At 35.1% G+C, this 25,237-nt stretch overlaps 3 protein-coding genes across 4 annotated transcripts; 1 reads left to right on the plus strand and 2 right to left on the minus strand.

Annotated features, from left to right (window-relative positions):
• Positions 1–109: 109 nt before the first annotated feature.
• LOC127803997 (uncharacterized) lies at positions 110–14,124 on the minus strand. 2 transcript variants are annotated; one of them, XM_052340692.1, is made up of 10 exons: positions 13,060–14,124; positions 5,271–5,326; positions 5,102–5,184; positions 4,937–5,015; positions 4,031–4,141; positions 3,040–3,149; positions 2,660–2,743; positions 2,163–2,200; positions 475–1,016; positions 110–354 (listed from the first exon to the last, which is right to left on the minus strand). In XM_052340692.1, exons 1-9 carry the CDS (start codon positions 13,994–13,996, stop codon positions 946–948), a joined length of 1,569 nt encoding a protein of 522 aa, XP_052196652.1. In that variant the 5' UTR covers positions 13,997–14,124; the 3' UTR covers positions 110–354; positions 475–945. The 2 variants fall into 2 exon arrangements, with proteins under 2 accessions (XP_052196652.1, XP_052196651.1); XM_052340691.1 differs by having other exon boundaries at positions 110–372.
• Positions 14,125–15,572: 1,448 nt separating this feature from the next.
• On the plus strand, positions 15,573–16,977 carry LOC127804003 (uncharacterized). Its single transcript, XM_052340699.1, has 2 exons — positions 15,573–16,159; positions 16,589–16,977. The coding sequence occupies exons 1-2, from the start codon at positions 15,758–15,760 to the stop codon at positions 16,745–16,747; spliced, it is 561 nt and encodes a 186-aa protein (XP_052196659.1). The 5' UTR covers positions 15,573–15,757; the 3' UTR covers positions 16,748–16,977.
• A 323-nt stretch (positions 16,978–17,300) lies between these two features.
• On the minus strand, positions 17,301–21,954 carry LOC127804002 (glucuronokinase 1-like). The gene is made up of 6 exons (XM_052340698.1): positions 21,653–21,954; positions 20,805–20,954; positions 18,702–18,890; positions 18,505–18,621; positions 17,733–17,893; positions 17,301–17,654 (listed from the first exon to the last, which is right to left on the minus strand). Exons 1-6 carry the CDS (start codon positions 21,839–21,841, stop codon positions 17,408–17,410), a joined length of 1,053 nt encoding a protein of 350 aa, XP_052196658.1. The 5' UTR covers positions 21,842–21,954; the 3' UTR covers positions 17,301–17,407.
• Positions 21,955–25,237: the final 3,283 nt, after the last annotated feature.

Here is a 25,237-nt window from a genome sequence, read left to right on the forward strand (position 1 = left end):
AACGTCTCTCTTTTATTTTACAAGTCATAACTACCAAATCATATTCAGAAGAAAGTGTCAGCTAGCAAAAAAGGTGTTTTGATGACAAATTCTAAAATCATCCACTAAATTGCAAAAAACTGATTAAAATCAATTAATCAACGACACAAAATATCACATAAACCAACCGGCAATAATTTCCTGCTTTTTAACAAGGAGCATAAAAATAGATACCTTCTACTTGTTACAAAGGAGAATCGTATTCTCATAGCCAGTTGGGTACTTTTATCTTCCAGTTGCAAGTCTTGGGCGAGAAAAGACAGATTGAAAAAGAGAACACTCGGCACCTACCGCAGAATGAAATCATCATCTTGTCTGCACGAACATTCACGGCTGCAAACATTTAGTTTCACTTATTTTCTATATAAACCTAAAAACTATATAACCAAATGGGTTCATAGGTTTGCAGGAAAATAGAACTTGCAGCACACTAACCTGTATCTGGGCAACTGAGGCAAACTTCTCTCAATGCTACATTAACTCCATAATGGATGTTAACTTTTGTATGCTAATCCCTTTCTCTCTGAAAATATAATCCAGACTAGAGAGTTGCAGGAGATATAGTATCCGGGGGATGCAGCGAGGCCAATGCTCAAAAGTATCAGATAGTAATGGGTAGTCAGAAAATTGTATGTTTGATCTCTCAACCAAAGGCATCTTATGGAACTCTTCTGGGCCACCATGCGACCAATTTTGCATGCATATGGTAAAATTCTTCTCTTGGATGTACACACAGGGTACAGTGACTAGATGAATATGATTGAAAGTTTTGCGCTCAAATTAGGCAGCAGTTAAATATTGCAAGTAGAAATAATCCTCTTAGTTATAAAGGTTGAAGGTGAGAGAGCAAAAAAGATCATTATGCTTCCTCAAAGCTTCTGAAGTTGAGGCAATGGCAAATGAATATTATATGTAACCTTTAGTAATTGCTTCCTCTAACTCTTTGAAATCCCAGGCATCATCTGCCGAATATGGCCCTGCGACCAGAAAAATTGCATCCAGTTATGAGCATGTTGCAACACCAACATCATGTTGCTGTAAAAGCTAGCAGAATGTTATCCGAATTTGAACTAGCACCATGATGGACCACACTTCCAAGAACAATGATGTTATGCCATATATATGTTTTATTTATTTTACCTACTATCAAGCCTATGGAAGCATCTAAGTCTTGACACCCTCATATTTTCAGCAGAACAATAGAGTTGTACCATTTCTCATCACATACATTTCCATTATGGACTATATCCAAACTAGTAGTCTAGTACATATATTATTCAGTCCTATTTTATTTTTTAATAAGCAATATTCAGTTCAACCCTAAAGTTAGCTCAGGTGCTTTAATGGATCTAGCTATTATGCTCGTTTTAATGAAGCAACAGGTAGAGTCCATATTGAGTAAATGTTTAACTTGCTCTCATGTTCTGAAATTCTCATATACGAGGCAAAGAATCTTAGGGTTGGCAACACTTTCTCGCAGATAATACAAGACACATCTTTGGGATACCCCCAAGGATACATTCAGAGCTATTACAAAAGAATCGAGGCTCTTCAAGTAGCATTCTGGTGTGTCCATTCTTCCCTTGAGGGCTTCCAAGTTCAAGGTGCACCATGATTCATTCTTGGCCACCTGAGTTTTCAAACCGCTTAAAAGTTGGAGTTCAAGTCTCAGCAACATCTGAGCATCTAGTCATTGAAGTATATAGACTCTACTAAAGAAATCATGGTAAAAGCATCCCCACATAGACTGAAGATGGCACTAGAAGATTTGCTCAAAAGTTCAAGGCATCAAGGATTATACGATCATACGACTTGGCTAGGGTGGGCAATTTATTTCGGTACTCATTTTTTGATATAGTGGAGTTGTTCCATTGGAATCAAGGTCCCATGTTTTTTCATGAATTTTCATGCACAAAAAGAAAAAAAAAAAAAAAAGCAGCAGCCTTTTTTGCACATTCCTGATTGTCCAAAATTTCCTGAGATTGTTTACCCTCTTTTCAGGAAAGTACAAGATCCAAATTCAATTAGCATATAAAATTTTAAATTATAAGATCTCTACCATAAATAATATAATGAAGACAAAAAAGCAAAATATGAAAGATTGGATCACCACCAGAACTTACCAATTGAGTCTCTTCTTAATGCTGTTAGATAAGCACAACTGCAAGTAAAACATTCAGTCATGGTCAGGCCAAACTAAAGCAAAGACTGGAGAAAATAGCTGCACCACAGATATTAATCAAATATGATTACTCTTGCTTGTGAATTGTGAGGAATTTCTATCATTATGCTAGGAAAAGAGATTCTGGAGATGGCTAGTTAAAGATCATAATGTTGGGGTCCTGGGAAAGGCAAATAGTTAATGTAACTTATCATGTGACTAGATCTTAATGTCAGGGGCCATTGCATCTTTCTGTTTGAAAACCATTTTAAGTGGCATAATCAATGAAACATGTCAATTGCTTATAACAGGGACCCAATGTTAAGAAAGATAAAACAAATAAGACCTAGACCCAAAAAAGAAGAACCAAGAACAAACATTAAAAATTAATGCTACACGGGAAAGGTGTCCATTATAAGTAAGAAGTAAAGGCAGAAGAATATTCAGATTATTAGTGACCTGCCCAAAGCCTTCCCAAAATCTGCACAGAGAGATCGAATATATGTTCCCTTTGAGCATATAACCCGGAAAATCAAATTTTGTCTGCAAACAGGTAGGACAAAACATAAGATGAATTTAGCAAACAGCATTATACAAGAGCTCCAACTATCACTTGTTATCAAAAGTTCAGCTTTATTTGTCATTGGAAGCACTCTCAATCTACTTAGTATTTGTCACATGCAAACTTTCCAACCATCCAGAAAAAAAAAAGGACAGAAAATAAATCATGAGAATTCAAAGTTGCAGAGACTATATATAAAATAACCCAGAATTGGAGCATGACAACATAAATATGATAAATTAGATATACAAAAGCTTCCATCTGAGATTCAGACAACCTGTCATCCAAACTTCGCTCAATATCAAATTGGAAAATTGATATCCGCCTGGGTGAAAGTTCAATGCTTTCTCCCCTCCTCGCTTTTTCATACATCCTCTCACCCCCAACCTATCAAAAAGCAAAGAAATTGATTCCCCATCATAAAACCAAGCAATGCTGTTTAAAAACTAACTATTGTGACATTGTCACAGATAAATCCAAGGAATCAGAGGGGAAAAATGAAATATCTTATCTTTACAAGCAATAATCAACCATTTTGCTATTAGGTCTATATGTGATTTATCTCTAACAACATATAACAAAACTAGTGGTGAAATAATTTAATGGCAAAGATCTCTTGCAAGAAGATATTAGATGGGGCAACACCAACATTTTTCCTAGCATTATTTCAAACAAATCTTGCAAGAAGGCATGGTTTCCTTTGTCTAGGGGATGCAAAAGAGAGCTTTTTAGTCTAAAGGCAAGGTCAATTTTCTAACAATAAAGTCACCACTACGAATGAAGGACCAATGAGGATGAAGGAGAACAAAGAAGGGACAATGCCCTCATGGTCATGTTGGGTCAACTACCCTGTGGGCCAAAACTGGTTACTGGATTGCATATACATAAACTAAGGAGCTCAATCCAAAAGGTTAACAAAATAAAAAAATATATATTTTAGAACCAAGGGTTGAACTGAACCAACCCCATTTGGCGCAATAGACTCATGAACTGGTGCTCAATAAAATATTAGAGAACTGATATGGTGAGTTCAGTTTATTGAGCCTGGTAGCAATTTGAACCAAACTGACCAATAAACTAGTACAATAAGCCCCTTGAAAATAAAAATGATATGACTATCATTTCTGATTTTCGGCACAAGGAACCCTACCAAATTATGAGCAAACTCTATGACAAAACTCATCTGGACTAACAAAAGCCATTCAAGCTTAACTCCTCTGTTCTATTTCCATCTAAGTCCACAACAAAAATAGAGTAGGAAATCTTACTTTGATAGCAGAAAACATTGGAGGGACTTGCCATATCTCCCCACAAAATGATGCAGCAGTTTTCTTTATGTCTTCATCTTTGATGTGTTCCCATGGTTCACGTTGTATAACCTGAATGAAAGAATGATTAACTTGACTCGAAAATTGATTAACACAAGTGCCACAGGGCAGCAATCTCAAAATGCAACAAAAAGAAATTCTCACCCTAACAGATTGACAAAGAACTTGTAATGACCAAATATAGAAAAGACTGGGTGAACTGAGCCAGACAAAGCTGGAAGATAAAGACACTATATTTAGTCTTCATCTCAGTTCATTCACATGTCAACATAAAACCTTGTTTTAGTGGATTCCATTTTGAAATAATTTATCAAACTCCATTGAAGCATGTCCGGACCATTACTTTTTTTTTTTTTTTGTCAAGGTCAAGGTGCTAGACATCTCACAAACATGTCTCCAAGACATTTTACTAATGAACTCCTCACATTGCATTTACATATAACTGAAAACTGTGAATGACTACAGTGCATTAATCATATTTATAATCTCAATCATTTAATTCAGAATCATAATCAGACTGGAAATTTGGCACGCTATTTTGTGACTAACATGCTATATGAATAATTCCAGTCCCAAGTAGTTTTATATTAGAAGTTTTTTTTTTTGCTAGGTATTTCATACTAGAAGTTCATTTATATCTCAAGTCAAGCAAAATTATTTGAGAACTTTAGCTTCCCCTTTTTCCTGTTTCACCTACATGTGTACACATACAAACACATATTAACCAACATTATCTTTATGTAGAGCAGAATGGATGTTCAAGTTTGCCAGTTTCAGATTAGTAAAAAGGAAAATAGCATCAGTACAAGAAGTAATGAAAGGATTTTATCTTAATCACAAACACACCGGTGAATCAGCATCCCAAGTTGAGGTAGCCTCCCCTAAACGGAAGACTCCACTGTAGCCTTTAATCATGCCTTGATATCTGCAAAACAAGTATTTAGAATCCTTAAGAAAGCACCAGAAACTTTCTAAAGGGCTCCCGAATACTAGAGATACAATTGATTTCACCTGTCAACCAGCTTTGTAGCTTTACCAACACATACAATCAGTAGGCCAGTTGCCATAGGATCAAGGGTTCCAGCATGGCCTACCTATAACAGAAAAATAAGTTAGTAAGACAAACATCTCAGTAGTAAATATGGAGGCCTCAAACCCAGATCGAGTAAAGCACAGTCACCTTTTTCTCCTTGACAATTCTCCGCAACTTTCCACAAACTGTAAATGACGTCCATCCTATACCATGGTATTATATAATTATCTTCAAGAATACATAAAAAAGAAATTACCATAATTCTATTCTTTCCCAAAGAAAACACAATGTAAAAAACTCAGCATCAATATATCCCAATCACAGGAGTTTAACATATTTAGAGTAGTTCCACAAAAGAGAAAAAGGGTCTGGGCCGGGAAATAATGCAACATCACTGTTCAGACCATACAGCAAAATTACCAAAACTAATAGACCTTGAGCATGCATATCTTCTATTTGCTCATTTGTATGATCCATTGGTTTTTTGTTACATAAGTTTCCGTGTTTTCATAATATACCTCATACAGTTGAGCCAGTAACATCTAACTGCAAATTCCAGCAATTATATTTGTCACTCCGGCAGAAGTATAGCACAATGAAAACTAGGGGTGAACAAAATTTCAATTTAACCAAAATAACCAAATTGAACCAACCGAAATTGCTGGTTCGGTTTGGTTCAAGATAAGGTTTAATTCAGTTTGGTTTTCAAGTTTGGCAATTTCGATTAATTCAGTTCAGTTTGATTTTCGTATTAAAAAAAATCAAAAAAACCGAACCTACCGATAACTTGAGTAAAATTTTGATTACTTGACTATGTTGAAAATAAATTATTCAATATATAGGGCCACAAATGTATTGTGAAATGTGTAATGCTATCTTAAGGTTTAGCCAATTAAAAGTGATTTATAAAGTTTATTTTTGGGCTATTGGGTATTAAACTATCATGGAATTAATGTGTAGAGACATAAGTTATATTTCTAAATTGATGAGAGGCCAATTCAGAAATATTAGAAGTTGTTAACTGCTATATAAAGGGGTTATGGTCCCCAATTGATTAAGTAGTTTTGATCTCTCTGCATCCCCATTAACAGAGAAATTCTAAGAAACTACGAATCAATTGAAAGATCAAAAGACCCGTTTTGATCAATCATCATAATGGATACAGGTACGCTTCCGTTTATTGTTTATTTTGTTCTTAGTGATTTGACATGAATATTCTTGAAATTTGGATAATAATTCTACAAGTGGTATTAGAGCGGTTTCATGTTAAATCATTAAGAATCGTATTGTTTTTATCCATGATTTACTTTTCACGTTATGAAATTTGAGTTTTTTCATGGATTCGATTTTTTAAAATAAAGTTTTTACATTCGGTTGCGGCGCAGTAAAAGACTACACCAATAAGGAACAGCCGCGGCCATCTGGCTGCGGCATCAAGAAAATCAAAGCCGTGGCCAGTGGCCACGGCATCAAGATGGCAGCGGCCAAATGACCGCTGCATTCAATAAATTAAAAGCTGTGGCCACTGGCCGCAGCATTAAGGAAAAGACATGGCCACGGCCTCCAGGCCGCGGTGTCGTGGCAGAGGGGCAGCCTAACCGGTAACCGCTGCCTCCATCCCTAGGGGTTCATCCCCTAGGGTTTTCAGACATGGCCCAAAACTCCAATTTATCAATTAATCAATTTATTAATTATTTAATTAATTAAATTCAGAACAGTTTTTAATTCGTTTTTCTATTATTTTTCCTGTAGAAGAAAAATATAACAATAAATTAATATTGGCATGCAATTCCAGTCTTAGTGGCGCATGCATTTCCAGTCTTAGTGGCACCACTTTGGAATTTGGTGCATTTGTAAATTCAGATATTGGCTTGCTTATATATATATTAAAATAAATTAATTGAAATAACATATTGCCAAAGTGACATCTCTTGTGGATATTAATTTATTTTAAGATATAAACAGTTGTGTGGATGTAACTTGTGTGAATATTTATCGACCCAAAGGAAGGTAAATATTTAACATAATTTCATGTGCGTCTGTGGTAATAAATGCGTGATAATTATTCGGTTTATACATGTGACCAATAAATCGGCCCAAAGGAAGATTTATTGTTTGATATGTAGTTATTATCAGTGTTTCTTGTGGAAATTAATTTGTTTTAAGATATAAACAGTTGTGTGGATGTAATTTGTGTGAATATTTATCGACTCAAAGGAAGGTAAATATTTAACATAATTTCATGTGCACCTGTGGTAATAAATGCGTGATAATTGTTCGGTTTATACATGTGACCAATAAATTGGCCCAAAGGAAGATTTATTGTTTGATATGTAGTTATTATCAGTGTTTGATTACTACACCAAGAGTACCACTTACAATTAATATTATTGTCCAAAGACTTGATATTAATGTTGCGTTAGGTATCTTGAGATGGGGCTCACCATTATTTGAATTTATTGATTGATTTATTATGGATATTAATTGAGCATGTTTTTATTTGGTTATTTTGTTCTCTATACAGCTAATGTGTCTGCTACTACAATATCTGCCAATATAAATTCAATTCCCATGCTGAATGGGACAAACTTCAAGGATTGGAAAGAGAACAATTTGATTGTTCTAGGCTGCATGGATCTAGACCTTGTGCTCAGGATTGAGCAACCCGCTCCTCTTACGGATGAAAGTTCACTTCATGATAGGAGGAACTTTGAGAAGTGGGACCGCTCAAATCGCATGAGTCTTATGATCATTAAGCACGGCATTCTGGAAGCCTTTAGAGGTGTAGCGTCCGAAGGGATAACTAATGCTAAGGAGTTCCTTGCCGAAATTGAGAGGCGTTTTGCGAAAAACGATAAGGCTGAAACAAGCACGCTTTTGCAACGCTTGATTTCAATGAAATATACAGGCAAAGATAACATAAGGGAGTACATCATGGAAATGTCTCACATTGCTTCAAAACTTAAGGGATTAAAGCTTGAGCTGTCTGATGACTTGCTTGTGCATTTGGTATTAATCCCGCTTCCTGCACACTTCAATCAATTTAAGGTCAGTTACAACTGCTAGAAGGAGAAATGGTCTCTAAATGAGCTCATTTCCTATTGTGTGCAAGAGGAAGAAAGATTGAAGCATGATAGAACTGAAAGTGCTCACTTGGCTAGCACTTCTAAAGATAAGGGCAAGAAAAGAAAGAAAGGATATGAAGTTGCTCCTATGGGTCTAGCACAGAAGAAACAACAACAAGACAATAAGGGTTGTTTCTTTTGCAATAAGCATGGACATGTGAAGAAGGATTGTGCCAAATATCACGCTTGGCGTGCAAAGAAAGGTACAATTCTAAATTTGGTCTGTTCTGAGGTTAATTTAGCTTCAGTACCTAAAAACACTTGGTGGTTAGATTCTGGTGCTACTACTCACATAAGTGTTTCTATGCAGGATTGCCTGAGCTACCGAAAGCCAACTGATGGTGAAAGATACATATTTGCTGGTGATGAAAAATCGGTGGAAATTGATGTAATAGGCACTTTTAGGTTATTATTAGCAACTGGTTATTATTTGGATTTGAAAGACACTTTTGTTGTACCGTCTTTTAGACGAAATTTGGTTTCTGTTTCTTTATTGGACAAATCTGGATATTATTGTTCTTTTGGAAACAATCAGTTTAGTCTTTCATTAAATTCAAATGTTATTGGTACTAGTTTATTATGTGCATATGATAACCTATATTTGCTTGATACTGTTGCGTCATATCATGAAACCTTGCACGTGAAATCTCGGGGTACTAAACGCAAATTAAACAAAGAAAATTCAGCGTCATTATGGCACAAGCGATTAGGTCATATCTCAAAAGCTAGAATTGAGAGACTTGTGTCTGATGGCATTTTGGATTCCCTTGACTTCACAGACTTTGATGTCTGCATTGATTGCATCAAGGGAAAACAGACCAAAATTAAGAGATTAGGTGCCAACAGAACTTCAGACGTCTTAGAATTGATTCATACAGATATTTGTGGACCATTCCCTACGGGTTCTTGGAATGGTCAACAATATTTTATCTCATTCATAGACGATTACTTACGTTATGGGTACCTATATCTCATTCATGAGAAATCTCAGTCTTTAGATGTGTTAAAAGCTTTTAAAGCTGAAGTTGAGAATCAACTCAACAAAAGGATTAAAATCGTCAGATCTGACCGTGGTGGTGAGTACTATGGCAGATATGACGATTCAGGCGAACAACGTCCAAGACCATTTACTAAATTCCTAGAGGAATGTGGAATCGTCCCACAATACACTATGCCAGGATCTCCTAGCATGAATGGTGTAACTGAAAGACGAAACAAAACTCTTAAGGATATGGTGAGGAGTATGATTAGTCATTCTACCTTACCAAAATCACTCTGGGGAGAAGCACTAAAGACTACAGCTTATATTCTAAATAGAGTTCCAACTAAAGCAGTTGCCAAAACACCTTATGAGCTTTGGATAGGCAAAAAGTCTAGTTTAAAGCATTTTCACATTTGGGGATGTCCAGCTGAGGCAAGGCCTTATAGGTCACATGAAAAGAAATTGGACTCCAAAACAGTGAGCAGCTACTTTATTGGTTATTCTGAGCGATCTAGGGGCTACAAATTTTATGATCCCACACTTAGGTCAATTTTTGAAACGGGAACTGCAACATTTTTTGAAGATATTGAGTTTGGTGGGAGAAATAAGGTTAGAGACATTGTCTTTGAGGAGGAATCGGTTTCAATTCCTACTATTATTTTTGATAATGTACAGGCTTCTATACCTGTCATTGATCAAGAAAGAAATCAGGAATCTCAACAAGACAATGTTGAACAACCTCCCATTCAGAATGAAGTAATTATTCCTGAAGAACAAACTCAACAACCTCAAGAACTAAGGAGATCCACTAGAGAAAGAAGAAGTGCAATCCCAGACGATTATATAGTATTTCTTCAAGAACGTGAGGAAGATATTGGAATGGTGGATGATGATCCAATTAATGTCCATCAAGCCATGCAGGATTCTAACTCTCAAAAGTGAATTGATGCCATGAATGAGAAGTACAAGTTTATGCAAGACAATAAAGTTTGGGATCTTGTCCCATTACCAATAGGTGCGAAACCCATTGGTTGTAAATGGATATTTAAAACCAAGAGGGATTCGAAAGGTAATGTGGAAAGATATAAGGCTCGTCTTGTAACTAAAGGCTTTACCCAAAAGGAGGGCATTGACTACAAAGAGACTTTCTCTCCGATTTCTACAAAAGACTCTTTTAGGGCTATTATGGCGCTTATTGCACATTTTGATCTTGAGTTACATCAAATGGATGTTAAGACGGCGTTTCTCAATGGCGACATTGATGAAACGATCTATATGGTGCAACTAGAAAACTTTGTGTCAGGAGACCCAAAGAATATGGTTTGCAAATTAAAGAAATCCATCTATAGGCTCAAACAAGCTTCCCGTCAATGGTACCACAAATTTCATCAAGTCATTATCTCGTTTGGTTTTGAGGTTAATGCTATGGATGAGTGTATGTATCAAAAATTCAGTGAGAGTAAACATATTTTCTTGGTTTTGTATGTTGATGACATATTGCTTGCCACTAATGATATAGGCTTGTTGCATGAAATCAAGAGATATCTATCAAAGAATTTTGAGATGAGAGATCTTGGTGATGCCTTTTTTGTGTTAGGGATTCAGATACACCGAGATCGTTCTTGGTATATTCTTGGATTATCACAAAAGAGCTATATCAATAAGGTGCTTAAAAGATTTGGCATGCAGAATTGTAAGCCAGGTGACACCCTTGTCGCTAAGGGAGACAAATTTAGTCTCAGTCAGTGCCCTAAGAATCAACTTGAAGTTAAGGAGATGTAGAAGATTCCCTATGCGTCAGCTGTCGGGAGTCTAATGTATGCTCAAGTTTGTACACGTCCGGATATAACATTCATTGTTGGCATGTTAGACAGATATTTAAACAACCCTGGCATGGATCATTGGAAAGCAGCAAAACGGGCTATGCGATACTTGCAGAGAACAAAATATTACATGCTCACATATAGGAGATCGGATCAATTGGAGATCTTAGGGTATTCCGACTCCGATTTTGCCGGATGCCAAGATAGTAGAAGATCCACTTTAGGCTACATTTATCTGCTAGTTGGAGGAGCCATTTCTTGGAGGAGTGCCAAGCAGACACTCGTAGCATCTTCTACCATGGAGGCAGAATTCGTGGCGTGTTATGAGGCATCTAACCACGGAATATGGCTGCGACATTTTGTCACTAGACTGCGCATTTTGGATGGTATAGAAAAACCATTTAAGTTATATTGTGATAATAAATTAGCAGTTCTGTATTCCAATAACAATAGGAGCTCATCTAAGTCTAAACATATTGACATAAAGTTCCTAGTTGTGAAGGAAAGAGTGCAGAGTGAACAGATTTGCATAGAACACATTAGGACAAACTCCATGATTGCGGATCCGCTTACCAAGGGATTACCACCTAAGGTCTTTCATGAGCACACTATTCATATGGGTGTTGTATTGTGTGAAGATATCATGTTTTAGTGAGAGTTTGTATTCTTGTTGTTTTATGTTTGTTTATAAAGACATTCTTGTATTTGAATATTTTTTGTACAGAAATAAAGTATTCGGTTCATTTCACTTTGATATATTATATTCAGTATTGATCTCACTAAGGAATAAGGTAGGACCAGTTGGAAATAGACATGTTTGGATCACATCACATGTAATTTCCATCTACACATCCATGATTAATCTATGTCATTTGGTTGTATTGGTATACGTGACCATTGATGAATTTAGTCACGCTAAATGTGACGAAGATCACTTTGATCCTATATCAATATAATTAATGGACGAGATTGTTCGAAAATACCCTTAATAGTGATAGCAAAAATTTTGGAGCTCATAAAGTTGTGCACATTTGTAAAGTTACATATGTGGCTCAGTGGGAGATTGTTGAAAATAAATTATTCAATATATAGGGCCACAAATGTATTGTGAAATGTGTAATGCTATCTTAAGGTTTAGCCAATTAAAAGTGATTTATAAAGTTTATTTTTGGGCTATTGGGTATTAAACTATCATGGAATTAATGTGTAGAGACATAAGTTATATTTCTAAATTGATGAGGGCCAATTTAGAAATATTAGAAGTTGTTAACTGCTATATAAAGGGGTTATGGTCCCCAATTGATTAAGTAGTTTTGATCTCTCTGTATCCCCATCAACAGAGAAATTTTAAGAAACTACGAATTAATTGGAAGATCAAAAGACCCGTTTTGATCAATCATCATAATGGATACAGGTACGCTTCCGTTTATTGTTTATTTTGTTCTTAGTGATTTGACATGAATATTCTTGGAATTTGGATAATAATTCTACAGACTAATGTTACTTGTTAATCGAGTATGATGCAGTAATTACTCATGTAATTTCATGTATTAGTTGACTAACATTACTCATTACTTGAGAAATAATAGTTCAGAAATTAACTCACTCTCTCTTCTGAAAATTAATCAATTAACATTGCTCACTAGTCAAGTAAGAATTGAATTACTCACGTACAATCTCAAGAATAATCGAGTAACATCTAAGATTACTCACATAACTTTACTATTTACTTGAGCAACTGGAAAAATTTACTCAGGTAATTAAAAATTTCACTCACAACTTTTCGGTTTTTTTTGGGGTTGGTTCAGGTATTTTGGTTTTTGGTTTCTTTGGTTGGTTCAATTGGATTTTTTACACAATTTCACCTTATTCGGTTTCAACATTTCGGTCGAATTGATAATCAAACCGACCGAATGTCACCCGTAAAAAAACCGAGAAATCCGTGCATACCTATTAACCTCCAAAGGGATTAAATTGACAACAGAACAAAGCCAAAATTCACTAACCTTTAGGTTTATTCACTAGGACAACAGTTCCACAAGGGCTATCCCATCTTGGGGGTAGCCCAATACTCCTTGTCGAAATAAAAGGCTCAGCATTGCCAACATCGTCCTTATTGGGGACTTTCGTCAAACACTTAAAGAACTCTTCCACTTTCTTCTCGGAAACATCTATCTTCACATCCTTCACCAACCCTTTGTCTCTCTCACTCTCATCCTTGCCCTTCTCTTCATCCTCAAAGAAAACTAGCCGCTTCTCTTTAACTTCTCCCTTCTCAACCACTCTCTTTTTCGACTCGCCGGGTTCAAGAAACGCCTTGTCGAAGCACTGATCAGGAAAGTACTTCTTCTCCAACTGATACACCATCCTATAATGCTTCTCCTTCTCCCACGGGTAAGCAAACGTATCGTAGAAATACAACTCCTCCTCCCTCTTATGCAGCGTCCGAAACTCAACCACTTCGGGCTTCAACTCAACAAACCCGTCATCATCGCGACGCCTAGCCTCATCCTCTGAATCCGACCCGTACATTCTCCTCCGCCTCTTGTTATAGTACTTCCGCTTCGACTTATCCAACACAGGCCGAAGTGACTCGGTCTCGGAAGGCGGCGACGTCAGTTTCCTGTCGACCCAATCGTCGAAACCCAACTCGGTGCCGGATTCCGAGTCGGGCGACTCGGCAGGTTGGGACTGAGCGAGTGGAGGTTCTCGGGGGCGGCGGCGGCGTTGGGTAGGTGAAGAAGACTGAGCTGGGCGAGAGACGATCAGGTCGTATTGAAGTGGGTATTGGGTTAAGGTGGTGGAGAAGGGTTGGATTGAGAATAATTTGGATGGGAGCTTGGGTCTCGAGCGGAGGGGAAGAGAGAGACTTGGCCTTAAGGAGAGGGGTTTTGAGCGAAGGAAGATTAGGGATAGCTGGGAGAAGTAAATCGACGACTTCATCGTCGCCGGAGATGGAGATGGCTTTGGATTTGGATTTGGATTTGGATTTGAGGCAATGGCTTCTTCTCTCTGGTGTCCTGTAAGTGGCCTTGAGATGAACTGGATATGCTGATGTCCTCTCCTCTTGCCACGGCAGCCAGTTCCATTCCATGGCTCAGTGTCCGATATATTTTATATAATATAAATAATGTATTACATAATATATAATATAAAAATACCCAAAAATTTTCTGGCATCTTATTCATGTTTAATCCATTATAATTTATAAATACAAATAATTTTGAATAATATTTTTTGGTAATTATAAAAATGTAAAAGGATAAATTATAAATTACACTTAATATTTTTGTTGTTTGATAAAAATATAAAAAAAAATATTAATATTTGAAAAATAATAAAAATATCTCTTAACTTTATATTTCTTGAATTTTTAAGAATAATATAAATGGTCCACCACGCATATTTAAAAATTTTAAATATTGTAAAATTGTAGTTTTAATTTTATCTTTATGTATTTTAGTTTTCTAGGAACTAATTCGTACACTTAAATTAAAATGAGCCAAATCATTAATTTTAGAAAGAGTCGGATAGTTTAAGCAAAAAATTATCAATAATCAAAAATCTCTATAATTTGTTCACGTTTCAACAATTTTATATATCATGTTATACTTATATTTATTATTATTTTAAATATATTTAATTTTTTATCATGATAAAATATATATTTATACTTTTTATTTTTATATAATAAACTATTAGTAATTTAATTGTTTGTCAATCTCTCTCAAGTTTTTTTTGATGATTTAACCACTGTTAAAATAAAATAAATATCAATAATTGTTGAATTCTAATCAATTTGTTAAATAAAGGAAGATAATAAAGGGATGAGAAAAAAAATACAAAGATATTTTTATTATATTAATAATTATGATAATGAAACTAAAGAAAAAAAAAAGTAACTAAAGTTGTAAAGTACAAAATTATTAAGAATATTTATATTTTTTAATCACATAAATATCTTGTTATAATTCTGAATAACACATTTTTTTCGAAAAAAAAGTTCTCTCATACAGTAAATGTCTTTTTAGATAGTGACATTTTTTACATTAACATAAATCTCACAAAATGAGATATTTTTTTAGAAAATTTATTCAAATAAGGGTATTTATTCAATTTGAAATAAATCGAATTTAGACTAGCTGGAACTGAAATTGAGATCTTTAAAATTTCTAAACTAAACATTGGACCAATTAGAGTCAAGAGCAAACTAGTCCATTAACCATCTTGAATATTTTTTTTTTCTATTTATTAATATAAAATTTCTAAAAAATATGCATATATAAATTTTTAAATTTGTATATAGTATATATTTGAATTTTAAATGCTAATATATTATATGTATATTAACAATAAATAATAATAATAATAATAATAATACTATATTAATTATAATTTATTTTCAATTTTGAACAAATTCCAACTTAAATTAGATAAAGATCAATTAAAACCTATAAATAAAACAAGAATGGAATCGAAATTTGATAATTTTAAACTACCAATCCATCCAAACACTCCCTTGCAGTGGATATGTTTGATAGAGAGATGATATCAGTCCCACTGAAATCCAAACCAGCGCCCGTCTCCGTCCTCAGAGACCCAAACAAGGGGACTCTCTCTCTCTCTCTCTGCAATCTGTACCTTTTTCAAATTCTGGGGCTTCCTATTTTGGGTCGAATTTGTTAAGTTTCCCGCTCAAGAAACATGGCCACGACAGAATGGGAAGAAGGCGAGTGGGAGCTTGTCAACGACGATGGCTTCGTCTACAAGCGCAAGAAGCGCCAACGTCTGGACCCCACTGCCGCCGACACCTCGGTTCCTCCGCCGCCAGATCCGGAGGCAGAGGAGGAGAGCCGGCGGGAAAGGAAGAAGAGGGCACTCACCAAACTCAGAGACAAGTACCAGAAAGAGATCGACAAGTGGGAACTTTTGTCGAACATGTTGAATTCATTAGAAGGAAAAGCGCAACACCAACAACGGCAGCACCAATTGCACGAGCAGACGACGGAGTCGTCTTCGGAAGCTTTAGCCGCCGGTTTGCCTGCCCCATCGCAGAATTCGTCTGAGCCTGCTGCCCGTCGGGTCCTCGACAACCTGCTACTTCGGGTAGGGCTTGTGTTCTTCATTCTGGGTTTTCATTTTGAAGCTCTGGATCAATTTTAGGGCAAATATCTGCCTAGATCCCGACTGGTTGGTTGCTGGGAAACGGAAGAAAGCTGAAGAAAACAAAAAAATTGGATCATTTACTGTTCTAATTATATGTTCTGGTTTCCAGAATATGGGAAATGCAGCTAAACCAAGTGAAAAATTAGGAACAGTTGCTTATGGGTTTTGTTTTCCTGGTCTCCTAATAAAAACAAAAAGAAAATTCTAACTCTTTAGTTCATTTCTCTTGCTTCCTTGCATTTTCCCAGCATCCAAACAGCTTTAATCGCCCAAACATAGACAATCGGGCTACCATTTGAAGGTTTCCCGAAGCACACCAAAATTGTGTATTTGATACTAATTGGGTGATTGTTTCTGGGCTTTACGCAGGTAGAAGCAGAGGAAGCAGTGATAGAAGACATTTCAAACCTTTGTGATGTTGCCGAGGCAATGTGCAATTTGCAAGAGGAGCATATGAAGCAATCTTTGGTTGATCTTCCAATCTGGGCAGCGCCGCTTGAGCTCATGGCATCTCTCTGCGACGACTAATTGGAACCAAGGGGAAGAAGAGAGATTCCACAGCAGGTCTGGTGCATGCCACAGTACCCAACAAAGGCTTTGCCACTGTAACTTATGTTGTTAATTGTAGATTTAATGATTCTTCTCAATATGAACGGTCGATACTACTAGAGAAGTAGCCATGATTGTGCAGGATCTGCTTGCTATAAATCTAACCGTGTTTGAGCTCAATTAAGAGCTCAAATAATATGCTTTTCTGATATTTTTCTTCCTCTCATTTCATTCATTGTTATTGTTTTAGTGTCTTTTGGGTAATATTGTACATGCCCAAAAAAGCATTTTCAGTATATACGACTTCTTGCTGTACTAAAGTAGATAAGAGTCGTATTTATACACATTAACATCATGGACCTATTCTTGTCACAACATTGACTTGTGCCCTCCTACCAACAAATTAACATCATCAAAGAGGCAATATCTCTTTCATTAATTTTTATAACAAATTATCATCATAAAAGGGCTTATACAGATACTGCCAGGGAACAGAAATTTAAAAAGACAGCATTTTACTGATCCCCAGAACAACAGCAAGACCACCGTGGGCCTGACTAAACTTTATTGATTAGGGAAGAAAAATTCCATAACGTTCAATCAGCTAGTGGAAACAAGACTAGGGTTGAGAGAATACATTTACTGTGGTGACAGGGTTTTGAGATCAATCTCATTTAGACAAGAAGAGACAACTTTAACTGGTTCAATGACAAATCCAGCTTTCTCACAAGCATCCTCCAGGAGTTTAGCTTGTGAAGGCCCATTAGGACAAAAGGCAACCACTGCACCTCCGCTACCAGTAAATTTTGCAGCAGCACCAACGCTTCGGGCTACCTCCACCATCTTTAGGTTTAGAGCACCAAGAACATCATCTCCAAACATGGCCCTGTGCAAAATTCAGGAGACAGCAGAATATTCTTACCCACAATTCATTTGACACTGTGAATTACAGTGGATAGTTTACCTTCGAAGGTCAAAATTACGGTTCATGAGCTCTGCAAATTTGGTATAGTTCTTTTCCAGTAACGCAGTCCGTCCTTCTAAAGGTAAATTTGCAACCTCCTCCATAGATGATGTAGTGAACTTATCACCATCAAGCCACCTTTGCCGGACTGTACTATGCACCTGCATTAATTTTTCCATTTTTTTTGTGAAACATCTCATTACCAATTATATTGGATGTGCTCCTCTAAAACCCAATAATTTAGATATGAAAGAATTTTCTAGCTCCGCATCATGCCATGAAGTGGTATGCATTATAATATATATATATATATATATATGCACACATATATGACAAGAGCTACTGATATAGCTTCAAACAATCATTGAAACCAAAATCTACTATAAGCCAAAAGAACCTCCTTTTGAGAAAAGAGGGGCATGAAGGAGTTTGTCAGAAAATTCTCTAGGACAGCAGAGATCATCATAAATCAAGGTCTCTAACAAAAACCATACATATGAACACACTGGTAGATTTAATACAATTTCAAAAACCTTATTCGGCTTTTAAACTGTGGAATTGAAGTGAGAATTGCAGACCAACTCTAAAAAGTCAGATAAAACAGTAAAAAAAAAATAAAAATCACAAATTGCCATCTCAATATTGTAGCAAGCAAGATCATACAAGAGCATTGCTAGCTATAAGTAGAATGATCTTCTTGAAGGGGGACGAGAAAAAAAAAAAGAGAAGGAAGAAAAGAAAAATATCATGAGAGGAACAGAGAGTTTCTAACCTTCCCTGAATCACTTGGATTCTCAGCATAGATAAGATGCAGAGGTGGGAGAAGATCGATATCCATGGGTGTATACATTCCATGGCCCAGGTCATCTATGTACTCCTTGCTAAAATCCTAAAACAAAATAGGTTGATGGTTCAGATATTGTCATATGTTTACATGTAATCTCAACTCTCCGCCTTCAGGTAGCATACCATGTAAACAAGCCCCCCATAGACCTGTGCTACCCGGTCCTGCAGACCGGCAACAATACCGAGCTCTTTTTCTGCATTCAGGACAAGATTTGGTCTGACCTCTACTTTAATCAAATGTCTAACTTCGTAGAAGTCAAGGAGGCAGTTGAGTGCAGCACATACAATAGCACTGGAACCAGAAAGCCCTGTCTGAACATATAAGAAAATGGAACTTAAAAAAGAGACACCAGAAGCCATGTCTTGCCGCAAGAAGCACAATAAACATTCTAATAGAATGATCAACTCAAGTATGCTAGAACAACAGTGCATTGTCATAAAAATGTCAGAAAACATATTTGCTCAAATGTGGAGACACAAACGCTGTACATTGATGCTGTTGCAGTAAACAAAAGGAATGAAACCCTCCAAGTTGCAGCTAGTACATAATTTGTCTTCATTTGGCAATGCATGCAAGGAAGAATCCACAAAATATGAAGGAAGTGCGTTGTGAAGGTAAATAGAAAATGCACTTTAAGGTCCAAGTAAGTCCACAGCATGATATCACAAATAAAATGGCCACACATGGTTGTCGCAGCTGTTTGAAAAGTAACATGTAGGGGGCTGGCCGTTTCTCAAGAGCTTTTCATTTTCTATTTTCGGTTAATGAAACATGTAAGGAAGGGGCCATCAGTGTATTGGTTTTATTTTTTGTTTTTTTCTAAAGATACTTTAGTTGCTTCTTCAGATATTTTGAAAGCGCAAACAATCAATTAAATGTCATTTTCTATTTTCATTTTTCAAAATAATAAAATGTAAATAGAAAACTACAAAAAGGAGTAACCAATGGGCCCTGACAATCTCTTCAAGGATTCTCAACTTTTAAATTGCTTAGGTCAGTTTAATTCAATTCCATTACATTAATTATTCTGATCCACAGATTCATTAGTGTACCTGAAAAGAGAAAACTGCTACACAGCAATCATTATCTTTCTAAGTTCATTTTCCCATATCTTTTAAGAACTTTGGAGTACTGAGCTGAGATGTTGTCCGAGGCTAAAAACTAAATCAAAAGATGTCACCCTTTTTTTAAGTTGCAAATGTTGTAGTAAACAGTTAAGTGTTAATAACATAGATGGAAAGTATTACGCTCAAGTTGATGAGTCACAAAAATGTATAGAACAAAAAGAGAATCAAATAAACAAAATCCCATAGTAAGACCCTGAATAAAGTAAGCGCTGATTATTCTAAACAGCAGGTTCTTTTTTTTTATTATTATTATTTTGAGGGTTGGAGATCTCTAACGGGAATAAGGCTTGTGATTGATTATTTAACGTTTAACCAGATAGAAGTGTTGGGGGTCACTGGTTGAGAAATCCAACAGAACAGATGTTTAGAAGAAAATTGGATGCAAAACATGAAAATGGAAAATCAGTAAGCTATCTGTTTTTGTTATATATTACTTCTTTTCTTGGGTTTCTTCTCTCTCTTTTTTGCTTTTTGTTTTTTTTTTTTTTTTTTTTGGGGGGGGGGGGGGGGGGGGGGGAAGGAAGGCTGTGGTGCAAAAGCCATAAGTGCCACAGCCTCCAAGTTCACATGCACAATTAATGCAAGGAGAAATGCAAACAAAATATTCATAAAGATGTAAAGAAAACATCAGATAACATAAATATAGAATAGCAAATTTCTGATAAAATACTAAGTAATTAAAAATAAAATGGAAATTAATACCGCATTACATAATTACACGGTTTGTTTGAACTAAATGTAAGTAAACCAATTTTGTTCTAGACAAGTACATTCATAGGTTAATTATTTTTTTCTTTTTCTTTTAGTCACAATATAATTCTATAAAGGTGGGGATCCTTAAAAGTTGAATCCTCACTTGGCAGGGAGGAGCTCTGTCATGAACAGCTCTCCTTGCATTTCTTGGATGTCTTAGTTTACAAGTGAGAAGAAAATGAGGATACGAAGAGAGAAAAAATATGGTCGAGTAACATAAGATGCAACCGAACCAATGAGTGACTATCATAAGCCTACTGGAATAGCAATTATATCACCCAACTAAAACAATTTAAAAGGGATGTCAATGCAACAACTTGAAGTTTTGATGGTAGAAAGATTCACCTGACGAGGGATGGTAGTGTCATATGATAAAGTGAAATTCCCTCCCTGAAGATTAATATCATTGTCTTTGCAGTAATGGTGAAACACTTTACAAATTGCCATGAGCAAACGCACACCACCATAATAACCTTCATTATTCAATCTATTCACCTGAAACATAAAAGTTACTAAAGGAACTTAATTCTCACAATTCAACTCATATGCAGCAAGTCCACAGTGAATGTAACAAAGTGAAATTCATAGAGGAAATAAATGCAGTACTGAACAATTTCCTTAACAAGAGCGATAATCCACTCTCCTCTCCTTCTTTGCTTGCTAAATGCTAATGTACTGAAAGATGTGAAGTAAACATAAATGCATATTTCGCTCGTAACTTCTTGAACCATAAAGAAACAATGCATTACACGGTTACTTTCTTTAGCATACACACGCTACATCCACAAGTAATCTGATTAAAGAAAACTCTGAAAGAGTAAACTAACTTTCCTTAAGGCAGTGCCCAAGGCAGTTAGATGACTACTTTGAAATTCAACAGATAATAGCACCTTGAGCTATGCATCTCTATCACTAACTTTTAGGGATCTAAGTCTAAACCCTTTTAAGTCCACGTCACAGACAACGCAGTCAGATGAAAACTTCACATAATCAGCCAACAACCATAACCAATCAAATGGCAATCGCGCTAACAATCACATGCCTCCAATTTCAAACACGAAAAAAAATAAATAAATGACCTCTCAGCAACATTAATCACCGAAGCAAGTAAGATCAATTCCAATCATGGCAGTGATTTCCAGTAAGTGTAATTCGAGTATAAACTAATCCAGAGAGAGAGAGAGAAGGGGGACCAGGTGAGGGAGAGAATCGAATTGGACGAGATCGTGAAAGGGATGAGGAGAGATGAGGAGGTGCTCGGAAGGATGTAACCGGACGGACGCCCAGAAGTTGCCGAGGCTGAGGGATATGGTGCGTCCGTAGTAGACGTCGCTAGGGTTCCCCAGCAGCCCCACTCTGGCGTGAACCTTGTGCTCGATCATCGTCGTCTTCTTCGCTGGATCCACGCTTCTCTGGTTCCCTCCCTCCTATGTTTCGTTTTGGCTTCGACTGTGTGACTTGCGATGATGAAGATGGAGAAAGCCGGATGACTGTTGCTAAATACTCGCATTTTCTTATTCCCCCCCCACCCAAAAAAAAAAAATTATGAATTCAGATTGAAGAATTTCAAAATATTTTCTTTCTTTATTTTGACTTGGCACCTATTTTGCGTGCTAAATTATTAATTTACAATTTTAAATAATATTATAATATTTCTGAATTCTACATCTATTTCAATGATAGATTATAAATAGTTGTGCCATTTTAATATTTTTTATTAAAAAATATAATTAAATTATGAATCCATCTAAAAAAATCAAACAAATATAATTAATTTAAAAAATAGCATAAAATAATAAATTAAAATAAATTCTAATAATTAATTAAAATAAAAACATTTATATATAATTAATAATTGATTAACTAAAATAAAAATAATTATATATATATAATACATACCTCCACCTCCAGAACCTTATTTTTTTGCGCCTCTAGCCCCTCATGGCTCAACCCTCTCACCCTCGCGACTTGCCTTCATCGGTCGTCGCCTCGCCCTCGTCCTCGCCTTTTTCTCGCTCCGTCACTCGCCCCCTCGGCCAAAGCCTCGCACTTGCCGGCTCATTTAATTTACAAATATTGTTTTAGATAAAATCGAAAATGGATAATTTTAGAATCTATCACATTGCCATCACCACATTCTTCATCCATCGTCGTGGTCCATATCTAAAACAAATTCTTTTATATCACTGATCTCTTCTAACTAGTTGCTCATAACCCTTTATTTTTATTATTCATAATCGTCAAAGATCGTAGCTTATCTCGTCGTCAATCATTATTTTTGTCACACATTCTCCTTCATCTTTTGTACTTGTCGACCATTTCCCCTGCCTCATTGCCAATTGTTTCTTGTTTTGTCACACTCCCTACTTGATTTTGTTACTAGCCACCATATCTGCCAATCCCTTACCCTCAGCAGATCTTCTTTGTCCTAACCCATTTTCTTTTGTATTTTTTGCATCATAATCGTTGCTGGCCACTAAAGAAAAAAACTATGGTAGAGATAGTGGTTGATAATGAAAATCTTTTAGAGATGAATTATAGAATATAGAAAGATAATTTAGACATTTCAATGTGTGAATTACATGTTTTAATTTAATTCTAACAAAATGTGTAATTAACTAAAAAAATATATAATTACAAGAGTGTAATCAAAATAATAAAAAGTTAAATTTGTCATACCAAATAAAAGATCAAAATAAAAGAGTTAAATTATGAATCTAACCTAATTTGTTTTTATCACCTCACTCTTCGTCCATTGTTGCCATCGATATCTTAAAGACTATCTTTTACATCAATGGCCCCTTTCTAACCAAGTGCCCCAAGCCCTTTATTCTATCGTCAATACCTTTACTTTTTTTTTTTTTGACTTTTCGTGTTTTATCTACTTCTTTAACTTGAATACAAGTGATAACTCATTTTTTTTTTTAAAAAAAGATTTTGCTAAATAGTAAGCCGTTCCATTGTAGTATAAAATGGCTTTAAATTCATAAATTTTAAATAATATATTTTTGATGCAAAAAAAGGAATTCATAGATTTTAAATAATATTTGGTTAAATAAAAAATATATTTTTATAAAACTAGTTGGGCTTTTGTTGGAGACAAGTTCTGCAATTGAAGCCCATCGGCCCATGCGCAAGCCCACATTGTACTCTTTAATTTTTATTCGGAATTTGGATTTTGTTGTATTCATTTAGTTTTTAGTTTAAATTTTAGATTGAATTGAAGATTGATTTTTTAAATTTTTTAGACTGAACTTAAATTTGAACACCCCTACATTATGTGAATATTACAATTTACAAATTTGTTAGTAAAATGACTTTGTAAGAATTTTGAATTATATTATATGAAAGTGAAAATTTTTAAAATAAATCAATAACATTAAGCAAAATATATATACTATAAAGATCCTTAAATAAAACTTAAGCAATTTGCTCGATTATATTCTAAAAGTCTTCATATTCTAAAATCGTTCTAGAATTGTCTTATTAACAATGCTCTTGAATACATCTTTATTAATATTTGTGACCAAGTTATCATTTTGTCTCAAAAATCACATTAAAATGGGTTCATGAATTATGGTCAACAAATAAGTAAAAGTTCTTTTTTGGTCCGAGTTGGGGATAGCATTTCTATTCTATATGTCCATGGAGTTTTATAAACTTTAGACAGAAAATAATAGAATAAAAAGTTTATGAATTCTCTTAGCTCATTCAAAAAGATCTCATTGCATAATTATCTATGACTATTTATATTTCTAACACTACCATTCGATGAAATGTGCAAAGAAGTGAGTCAAATGGCTAATACTACTAGAAGGATTTCTCTTTGTATAATAGGTACTGTAACTGATATTCTTGTAATCGGTTTAATAGATATTTTCTTTTATGGTTCATATTCATGATTTGATTCATTCTCACAGTAATTAGATGAATTGAACTGTCGACATGAAAGTGTAAGAATTCAATGGGATTCTTTTCTTTCTTTCATTGTTTGATTCAATATTTACTAAACATCGACTCTTAAAATGTTTTAATTTTTTAAGTTGTGTTTTATTTTTAAGTATATTAATATTTTTATACTTTTTTTAAAAACATTTAATATTTTTATAAAAAAATTAAAAGAATATTAATGAAAGGCCTTTAAATCACATTTGCGAAGTAACATGTATCTCTCTTATTAAGATGTGTCATGTGTCACTCTTCTTTCTTATTATGTTAGAAAAATTATCAATTTTTTAATTACTCATCTATTCAATTTGAGAGTCCCATACTAGTCGTCATTAGGATTCTGCTCAAGGCTCATAAAAAATAAACTTTGTTGAGGATCCTACTCACTCGTTGAGGGGTCAAACTATATAAATAATACAACTCTTAAACGGTACATACTAACACTCTTGAATTCACTCATTACTCTAGTGTTTGCGCTCTCAATATTGAGTATTAATTTACACGTCAACGCTGATTTCGAGAGACAAAAATCTCACACAATCATGAAACTCTTTGTGATTGCTTTACAATTCATTTGAGTCCCTTATTCTATAAAAACACAAAGAAATAACACATTTGGTGTGAATTAGTTCTAAGAGTTTTGTTAAACATCTTAATTTCAAGACACTCTAATTTAAGAAAATAAAAAAAAAAAATATTTTGTCACTAGGGCATCAAGTCATTTTTCTAATGATAATTATGATCCAAAATTTAAATTTGACTATGATTAGAACACATCTACAATTAAATATTTATTTTCGTGACTTATCTTCTAATCAGAATATAGATTT

Source organism: Diospyros lotus, chromosome 6, assembly GCF_014633365.1.
Source record: "Diospyros lotus cultivar Yz01 chromosome 6, ASM1463336v1, whole genome shotgun sequence".
Classification (NCBI taxonomy): Eukaryota; Viridiplantae; Streptophyta; class Magnoliopsida; order Ericales; family Ebenaceae; genus Diospyros; species Diospyros lotus.